Raw genomic sequence first — 10,765 nt, forward strand, 5'->3', positions numbered from 1 at the left:
CCTTTTATTGTCTGGGTAGAGACAGGTCGTACATGTGTGGTTGCTAGCATACTTCCTCGCATAACCTTTAAGCTAGCATCCGTGGTTAAAGTCATAGACAATTATAGTTATAAGAGACATATCATTTTTATACAAACATACACATTAAAACCCTTTAATGATGCCTTAAATGATAAACTGACACATATTCATTCATCTTTGAAGATATTTTCCTTAAGCATACCACGTAGCCACAATTCTTATCCAAATATAAATCTAATTCGAGCCCTTAAACCAAGTCCGAACCCTCAAAAAACGCTTTAAATATGTGCGGACCAGCGAAAACCATCCTAATAATGCAAACATGTCCTCATTATGATAATGAAATGAGTCCTCACAGCTGCAGTGCGGTGCAAATAATAAGAATAATAAAAAAGACGAGCCCTGCTCTCATGGCTGGTTAATAAGTTTCCATTTTCTTAACTTGAAATGATTTTGTGTTGCCCACGGCTTCTGTCTTTTTATTTGACGTGCAGGAATACGAGCTGTGGATACTGACAGTAATTGAATGTGCTGCCCACAGAAAGATTAAGAAAGACAGTTGATGATGCTGCAGAACCGACCAATTAAAGAAATATTAAAAGTTAAAAGTCGGACTCTGTGGATTGTTCCATGCTCATGTTTACCTTGTTTTTCCCCCCGTCCTCTCTGCTCTGATGCTGCAGTCGATCTAAACTCGGGGGGGAGGAGGGAGGAGGGAGGGGGGAGGGGAGGGGGGGCATAACGACCAGTGCTAAACGTTATTCACTAGAGACGCGGCGCTGATGTCACCGCGAAATCTAATGGGTTCACGAGACGAGTCGGCCCCCCGTCTCATATCGATGTTTTGCTGCGTGACAGGGCCACATCCAGCCGTAATTGGCAGACATTACACAGTATATAATACAGCCATACAATTCAGTTTGTTGAGTCTTTGAGCCGACTCGTGTAGAAGGAGCCCCATTATCGACGCCTCTGATTTGAAAGCTCATTAGAGATTTCAATACTTTCCTCCTGCTGTGGTTGTTCCCTTCATGGGGGGGAAGTGTAACGTTGATATCTGTACCTTTGCATCTTATACGCTCTCTCTCTTCATATATATATATATATTTATATATATTCTTTCATTCGGTCTCGGGTTATTAAAGCGGGCGAGTGCTGCGGTGCCGCAGGCCTCAGGGCCAGTTCTGATTAAATGGAGACTGAAATGAAAGGCAGGGTCAGGAAGAGACGACTGGCTCTTTCCAAGGAAATGACAAACTTTGGATGTTTACCGCGCGTGTCTCGCTGCGTCTGCAGAAGTTCTTTAATAAACTGCGGCACAGTGTCCTAGTACCACAAGCTCGTGAGGATTCAAATATGACAAAGAAGTAGGTTTACTGTGTTGTGTTCGGCACAGATGTTAGAAACACGAGCAGTTTCTGCTTCTGTGTACAATAAATCAGACATAACACTGTGTTTTTTTTTTGCGATGTTAAAACCGTAATTGTCACATTTTCTTTGAAAAGGTCTAGTGTGTGACATTTAGCAGGTTTTATTGGTGGTTTTAAGTTGAGTATAGCACACAGAATTATTGTCTATCATCGCTGTAAAAGAAAGTTTTGGTTTATATACTACCATTCAAAAGTTTGAGGTCACCTATACAATTTTTGCTGTGTTTTCCATTAAAAGTCAGACTTTTATTCATCAAGAGTTGCAAAATGAATAGAAAATATAGTCAAGACAATGAAAAGATTAGAAATAATGATTTTTAACAGTTTTCAGCTGTGCTAGCATAATTGCACAAGGGTTTTCTAATCATCCAATAACACAATAGCAAACACAATGTACCACTAGAACACTGGAAATGGGCCTCTATACACCTATGTACATATTCCATTAAAAACCTGACGTTTGCAGCTAGAATAGTCGTTTACCACATTAACAATGTATAGAGTTTGTTTCTGATTCATTTAATGTTATATTTTATAGAAAAAAGTAATTTTCCTTAAAAAATAAGTGATCCCAAACTTTTGAACGGTAGTGTACATGTTTCTCCAAGGATTTCTTCAAATATTTTGAATAGCATTAGGTCCAAAGATAACCTCAAAAGAAGTATCTAATATGTGGTGCATCTATTATCAGAAGGTAGCAGCAGCAGTAGATATTACGTTGGTGGATGTCGTATGCAGAAGTGATGAAATTTAAGAGGTTCCTTGAATGCATCTTGTTCTCTGCACGCTTTTCCTTCAAGTGCCATTTTAGACCTTTAAACCAGGCCACAGTCTACAGTAGATGGTGATAATGTGTTGTTGTGGTTTGATAATAACCTTTTAAACATGGCTTTTATATTTCCTGTGCCCATTTTTGTTTATCCAAATTGATTGTCGTGACAAATGAAGTGCACTCAAAGGCTCCGTCAGTGAATGTGGGGTTTTGTGACAACAGTAGCAGACTGCAGTAATGCAGGGCTCTGTTGAAAAGAAACAACCAAAATGATTTCCACCATTTTTATCCCTTATTAGTTTTTCTCCACAACAATAATAATCCTCCTGTTGGAATCCAAAGCAGAAGGAGCCTCCAGTTCTCTGCGTTTTTGGCCGATGCGGAGTTTGACTGCCAAAAAAAAAAAAATCCCTGCTAAGCAGTGGCACACGTGTGCCGCCATAATGATATGGATCTGGACAGATTAAGCACCGAGTGGTGATGTGAAATGGCAGCCAAACGTGTCGCCCTTCAGCAGCAGGAAAAGATCCCAGCTTGTAGCAGCAGGTCCCGTCTGCCTGCGCTGCCCCTCACAGTTGGCAGCCCGCTGTGTCGAGTTCAGGAAAGCTTAGCGATTCTGTCACTCCTTTCCATTGTGTGCTGTTCTTCTTCTTCTCCAAATAACCAATTGTTTCATTTACACTCGGTCTTTACTCGTGTTCTATACGTCTTCATGGTTTGGTGAAAAAAAAAAAAGGATTTTGACATATCGGTGACACCTCGTCGATGATAATGAGACTTGGCAAAGCAATCAAATGAATTCTTATGCCTGTCCTGTCTTTTTCTGGCGTGTCTCCATCCCTCTCTCTCTTTCTGTCTTCCTTCATCACGCACTTCCCGTCTTCCTGTGTGATTCCGGCCCCCGCTGTGAGCCCAGATGCCTCACGCTCCAGGATCACACCGGCTCTTACTTTTTGGTGCTTTTGTTTCCTGCCAAAAACGATGATGCTTTCCTTGACATCTGCGGTCACGCTGCGACCTTGACTGCAGGGTCGCGTGGTCGCGCTTGAACCCCGGAGGTCTTTGGGTCTTTGTCAGACCGTCCCTGGCTCGTGTCCGCGTTGTCGTATTCCTTTACAAGCCCACCGTCGCGCCACTATTTTTTGCCTCAAAGCTCTTGTGCGGCGTGTTTTCCCTGAGAAGTCCTGAGAATTGTCTCTGTGACTCCCTCAACAAAACAAACAACAGATGCTCAAATGTCTTCTTTGACTCATACTTGATCTTTGCTACGCTGCTGCCGTGTTTGTACACTTCAACAGTGACACATCGAGCTCAGCGTTGTAGACTTTCGATTTTTTTGTATGTTGTTTTTTTCTTTTCAAAGCGGCAGCGCCGTGTGATGTAATAAGTCGGCGACGGGACGAGCAGGTGATTCACGGAGATGAGGGCGATGCCCACGCTGTGTTTGTCTGTCTGTGTTTATGGAGCGGTTTAACCGTTTAAGCCTGAAGCAGAGTTTACAGGCAGAATCCAGTGCATTTTTCACTCATAATGAGAGGGTTTTATTCTTTTCTCATTAATCATAATGTACCCTCCTATAATATTGATTTGCATACTTGTAATATTTGTCAACAGGAAGTCTCGAAATCGATCTCAACACTCTTACTTTTCCTTAGAGTATACGTGTTTTCCAATATCCAATAGCTGTGAACAAAGCCATGTTCATGTACACATGATATTTTATGTTAAAAGTACACTACCGTTCAAAAGTTTGGGCTCACTTAGAAATGTCCTTATTTTTTAAGGAAAATAACTTTTTTTCAACGAATATAACATTAAATGAATCATAAATACACTCTATACATTGTTAATGTGGCAAACAACTATTCTAGCTACAAACGTCTGGTTTTTAATGGAATATGTACATAGGTGTATAGAGGCCCATTTCCAGTGTTCTAATGGTACGTTGTGTTTGCTAATCGCGTTAGAAGGGTATTGGATGATTAGAAAACCCTTATGCAATTATGTTAGCACAGCTGAAAACTTGTTATTTTGAATAAAACTCATTATTTTTCATCTTTTCATTGTCTTGACTATATTTTCTATTCATTTTGCAACTCTTTTGATGAATAAAAGTGTGACTTTTAATGGAAAACACAACTCAAATTAAGCTTGAGGAATTACTCTAATGCGAAAACCTTGTTTTTTCTATATTTTAATTTCTCATTAACTGAGCCAAAGATGTCAAAATGACTGATATGTTGACTTTACTTTTACGTGCATACTTGACCATAATCCATCTGCCTAATTATTGCTGTATAATGTTCAAACTTGATTTTTAAACTGATGGCCCTTGCAGCTGTGTCTTCACTTCCTAAATTCTGGTTATTGCACTTTAGCGTCGCTCCCTGAAGCTTCATTTTCCTCCTCTGAAGTGCAAGCAAAATAGTCGATTGAAAAGTGGTATTGACATAATGTGAAGATAAAATGTTGCTGCACGTATACCACACACACACACACACACACACACACACACGTCTGTCATTGTGTTGTGACTCCCGCGAGTGGAACAAACAAAAAAAAATAAAAGCCATTATCACGGCTGCTGACAGACACAGAAAACATCACAGTTCATGAATTTATACGGTTATTTCTTTCACTTTGTGTGTGTGTGTGTGTGTGTGTTGTTTTCAAAAGTACAAAGCGCCTGTGTCCTTTCATCCTTGTCCGCGCAGGCCACAAAAGAGCTGAAACAGTACGACAACAAGATCATCGAGTGCACCTTCGCCAACAACACCTGGGTGTTCATGAGGCAGAGGGTGGACAAGAGCTTCCCCAACTCCTACGAGACGGCCATGGGTGAGACGTCCACCGAGTTTCCTCTCTCTCTCTCTCTCTCTCTCTCTCCGTTTCCTGTTTATCCTCAGTCTGAGATTAACGGCCCGTTTTATCTTTGTTTCACATTAGCCACATGTCGTCATTTGATGTCTGTAAAATGAGAAAGTGAAAATTTGAATGCAAAAATGAGTAGAAGTAGGTTAAAATGAGTGCTGGGCACGTTAACGGCATCAATGTTCACGCACATTTACACACGACGCGTTTCCATGACGGCTGACCGGAAAAAGACACACGTGACGTCATGTTTACGTGACTCTTGATCGTTAAAATTAGTCTCTAAGGTAACACAGTTTTTGTGCCGCAGCACCGGAGTCCAGGCACCGTTTACCAGTTAGCTCCATTAGCTTCTTTAGCTTCTTTAGCTCCTTTAGCACGCCTACAGTCGAACTCGAGATGTACTGGGCACGTTAACGCATATGACGTGTTTCCATGACGACTGACCCGGGAAAAAGAAGCGCGTGACGTCATGTTTACGCGACTCCCGAACGTTAAAATGAGTCTCTAAAGTATCGCAGTTTTTCGTGCCACGGCACCGGAGTCCAGGCACCGTTTACCAGTTAGCTCCATTTGCTCCTTTAGCCCCGTTAGCACGTCTACAGTCGAACTGGAGCAATTCTGGGCACATTAATGGCATTAACGGTGTCGGCGTTAATGTACGTTGACACATGACGCCTTTCAATAAAAACAAGCGCGTGACGTCATGTTTACATGCCACGCCACCGGAGTCCAGGCACCGTTTACCAGTTAGCTCCGTTGAACGTGTCAAATAGGAAAGATGATATCATGATGTAACAATGAGTAAGCTATAGCTTAACACTGTTTAACTGAATGAAGTGTACATCAGGGGGCGATATTTCCCATTTCAGCATATAATAATCCATTCAATTTTGGATGGGGTGATACCTATACCGATTATCACAGCTTCAAGTATCTATCAATACCGATAACACTGTTTATTAACGTATGAAGCTGTTGGCAACACATTTGTGCCGAATCATTCCAACTGTGTAAAAAAAAGAAGAAATATACAGCCCAAGAGTGACTCGGCAAAAAATATTTTGCTGATTTTTTAAGCTGTGATTTATATGATTTTTTTTATGATATGATCGGATTTGTCAGATATCCTATGCAGTTATTTTGACCAGTATCTGACCGATAATGACCGATACCGACTCACATTCCTGATAAATGTCAAATTATTTAATTCTTCAATAATTGTCTTGTTCTGTGTATCAACAAAATGTGATAAAATATTCAACACAGTTAGTGTAAGCTGAAGCGTCGTCTTACAGGTGGTTGTTAGGTTTTTATTTATGGTGACGACGAGAAGTTTTCACGCAAATACATATGAACGATCACACATCATATGAGTTATCACTACCTCTTACATATATAAGTGATATAGATTCTTCCTGGTGGTGTTAAAGGATTGCATCTGTTATAAATAGAAACTCTAGAATTTTGTCTGAACCCGTCTCGGGTAATAAATGTACCCAGTGACGTATTTCCATCCATCAGTGAAGTGGCACCAAAACAATTACTGCAGCTTGAAATTGTATATCATCAGTGGGCTTTTAACAAAATCAACATGTCCTTCTCTGAAGTGCTAAAAAAAAAAAAAGGAGTGTAATTTGATTTATCTGTTTATTCATATATGCTCCCAACTTCTCATTATCTCTGTGACACTTTTTATTTTTCCAATATTGACTCGGCTTTTAAAGTTTATGTCTTCGCGCCTTTCAAAAACAAACGCAAGCTCTAGGGAAAAAGTGTTTATTTAACAAAATGAATTGAAGTGATAAAGGAAAAAATAGGAACGATAGCAGACTGAATTATGACACTTTGCTTCCTCGGGGGCGGCCGAGCGGCCCAGGTGGTATTAATGCTGGCTTTTATCTCTAATCCGGTCAGATACAGAGCAGTGGCTGCGTTTCCCTCCCTCCAGCTGATAACAGCGTCCCATTTAAAAGGTACAATGCAGTGGTTTAAATCGTCTACGGTGCGGGTCCTCGGGAACACTGAGGCTGTAAAGTATGAGAAGGTTGAAGAGAATTGGATCGTCGTGAAACGATCGAAGATGACGGAGCTTTAAAAGCACATAAAAAAAATCTGTTTTCTTACATGAAAAGTTGCTGCTTATCACTTGTCTGCACAGTAAAACATTTACTGTTTAAATCTTGTTCCTATTTTTTACCTCAAAACTTTTTATTGTTGTTAAACTTCCTCTTCGCTCCACTGAGACGTCCGGCGTCTGCGTTCAAAAACTCATTGTTTTTAACTGGTTTTAATTGCTGCGTCTGTTTGATCTGGAAGCAGAAAATCGTTTCCACGTCCCAAAACAAACTTCTACAAAACCTTTCCTATGCATGTTTAAAAAATGCAATTTGTTGTGTTCCAGACTTTTTAAAAAAAAAAGTACCCGTCTGACTGAAATTGCGGTAAATTAAATCTAAACCGAATCAAAGTCGCAGCAACACACCCAGATAACGCAGCTGTGAGACGGAAACTATGCTGCATTTATATGTTAAATCAGAGCCAGAGCAGCTCAAAGGCGTCTGAAGCTTTTTAAAGAACAACAACTGTGGAAAAAAAACGTGGTGTATATTTGAACTGATGCAGAAGATTAAGAGTATGTATTATAAAGTTTATTATTGGTATAAACCTGTGGTAGAAAGCCTGAGTCACCTCCTCCTGAAGCAGAGGTGACCAAACTCCAATGGACAAATAAATTACCTGTTGAAACTCTAATAAGGTTTTATTTAACCTTTCAGGCCGCGAGTTAATTAAATGCAGTTTGTTACCATCTTTGCTTCAATGAAGAAAAGAAAACAACGGAAGAGCAAATGAGACTTAACCAATTAAAACGATAAATTAGTGCCCAGGTTCTTAAATGTGAATTTTTTTCTTGTTTCTTTGCTCTGTGAGACAATGGAATCATTAAAAGATGATTCATTTTGGTTTGTGGACAAAACAAGACGTTCAAAATCAATGTTTTCTGACATTTTATGAACCTGGCAATTAATTGAGAAAGTAATTGTTTGTGAAAATAATCATTAGTTTTAGGGATGAGCTGATACTAAAGATGAGCTTGATATCGGTCAGATACAGGTCAAAATAATTGGATAAAAATCCTATCCCTGAGACTAAAGACTAGGGGTGTACCAAAAAATCAATTCTCATTTACTCCGATTCAGAACTTTTATTTTTGTTTCTTATGCAATATGTGACGTTGCTTTTATGCAACAGTGACAACAATTCCATCTATGCATGGATACATGTTTTTAAAACTTAATACATCTGGAAAAGACACTTTAATGTCATTATAGAATAGATCATCCTTTGCTAAACCTAGAGATTGAAGCAGAGATCATGAATTAGTGCTGGGCACTAGGTTAACACATGGCACGTTTCCATGACGACTGACCGGAAAAAAGACATGTGTGACACCATGTTTACGTGCCGCGACACCGGATTCAAGACATTGTTTACCAGTTAGTCCAGTTAGCTGCGTTAGCTGCATTAGCTCCTTTAGCGCCGTTAGCGTGCCTACAGTCGTACTGGAGCGGTCTGTTTATTAAAGGAAAAGAGCAGCGCTACAAATAACCAGCGTGTGTACTGCGTATGTGTGCCTCTGTTTTTAAAGTTTAGCGTTGTGCATTAACGTGCGTTAACGTTGACGCCATTAACCGCCGCTAGCCCAGCACTATTATGAATCAAATTGTGTTGAATCGAACATGGATTTTGAATTGAGTCATAGCCCCAAAAATCGGAATCGAATCATGAGCTGGTAAAGGATTCCCTGCCCGACTAAAAATGTAAATAAAAATCACCATAATAGTCATTTTCTGGCTGCTTATTTCTTCTTTTTTGGGGAGAACAATATTTGTTACACAGTTGGAAAATTATTCAGTACATGCTTGAGTTTGTGGTATCGTGCCATCCCTAATTTTCACCAGACAGCTGTTGTTTCCTGCCTGAAACATGAATTCTGCTCCTGGATCAGTTCTCCATCGTCCATATGTCCACGACTCACTTTCTCCCCTCTGCCCCCGTGTGTGTTGTGCTTCTGTTCTTCTCTCTCTCTCTCTCTCTTTCTCCAGCTGTGTGTAAAAGTATTCAGGAGCCCGTCACAAAGGAGATCCTGCTGGAGTTTCTGGACCGCTGTGCTCAGGGAGTCCAAGCCCAGAATCGGAAACGCCCGCCGGACCCGGACGCGGCGCTCATGCCCCCTCCTCCTCCAAAGAGACCCACGCGGGCCGTCCCGTAGCCCCCCTCCCCCCTCCCCCTCCCTGCGGCAGAGCTTTCTGGACTGTTGCACAGTCACTGTGTGCATCCACACACCACCAGCCTCCTCATCATCATCATCCTCATCATGATGGAGAGAATAACACAGACGTGTGAAGGCTTTCTGACCCGCTGGACATTTGCTTTATCAGCCTGATCATGTAAGGACTTAAGAAACCACTCCCTCAGCCTCAGTCATTACTTTACCTTGTAGATGTCTTTGTAGCTTTAATTGCTGGTGTTCTTATTAAATGAAAAGCATCATGCTTAGTTTTTTTTTTTTTCTATTTATCTTTTTTAAAATGGGTTGGTATTTGTCAACCGAGGCAATTGTTACGGCTACAAATAACATCTGCCGACGCAGATCATGTTTGTGTTTTGTCGTCCACTTCCTTAAATTGTTTTTTTTTTTTTTGAAGGAGAAGTAAACATAATCAAAGCTCAGTCTCTGTCGCCTGAATGTATTCACAAAAGCGGGGGATGGGGGGGGAATAACACACGTTCAATTTGTGCTGCAGGTAAGTTTGTAAGCGTTGTTGTTGCCAAGGTTCAGGTTTTCATATCGAGAATTAGATCAAATAGACGTGTGGATGTTGTGTTTTTGAAGACCGACGTGTGCGCATCTCAACAAACGAACCACAGTGGAATGAAAACGACATAAAGGACAACAAAGGAGGGAATCCAGCAGCTTTTTTTCATTCTCCTGTTAAGTTAAGTTAGTAAGCATTGTTGTTGCCGAGGTTCAGTCGGGAATCAACCGAATGTTTTCATATGGAGAATTAGATCAAATAGACGTGTGAATGTGGATGTTTTTGAAGACCGACGTGTGTCTCAACCAACGAACCACAGCGGAATGAAAGCGGTGAACTTAATAAAAAAAAAACAAGGAACTTAAAGAGTTAAAAAATGCAACAGTAAAGCCCCTCGGTCAGGCTTGCGATTCGTCTGAGAACACTGTCTTTACCTGGTAGACGAGGTGTGCGCTGTGCTCCATGATCGCGTCAGCAGAGATACGTATCGTGGCGTCTTAGTGTGACGTCGTACAACAACAACAAACGACACAAAGGACAACAAAGGAGGAAATCCAGCAGCTTTTTTTTTCATTTTCCTGTTAAGTTTGTAAGCGTTGTTGTTGCCGAGGTTCAGTCGGGAAGCAAATGAATCTTTTCAGTTTCGTCTGATTACAGTATCTTTACCTGGTGGGCGAGGTGTGCGCTGTGCTCCATGATCGCGTCATCAGAGATGCGTAGCGTGATAGCGCGTCGTACCAGTGCGACAACAACAAACGAAACAAAAGACAACAGAGGAGGAAATCCAGCAGCTCTTTGTCTTTCTGCTTGATTTGTAGCCGATTTGTCTCAACAACACGTCAAGCTTTTTA

General features: G+C 40.9%; 1 protein-coding gene across 1 annotated transcript in view; it reads left to right on the top strand.

Moving 5' to 3' along the window:
- rngtt (RNA guanylyltransferase and 5'-phosphatase) overlaps positions 1-9,765 on the top strand; it is a 92,761-nt gene extending 82,996 nt beyond the window's left edge. Inside the window, exons 15-16 of the mRNA XM_083899177.1 lie at positions 4,938-5,061; positions 9,201-9,765. Coding sequence (XP_083755303.1) covers positions 4,938-5,061; positions 9,201-9,367 — 291 coding nt within the window. The 3' untranslated portion in view covers positions 9,368-9,765. The remainder of the gene's footprint in view (positions 1-4,937; positions 5,062-9,200) is intronic.
- The last annotated feature ends 1,000 nt before the right edge of the window (positions 9,766-10,765 follow it).

The sequence above is a fragment of the Microchirus variegatus genome, assembly GCF_963457635.1.
Source record: "Microchirus variegatus genome assembly, chromosome: 12".
NCBI lineage: Eukaryota > Metazoa > Chordata > Actinopteri > Pleuronectiformes > Soleidae > Microchirus > Microchirus variegatus.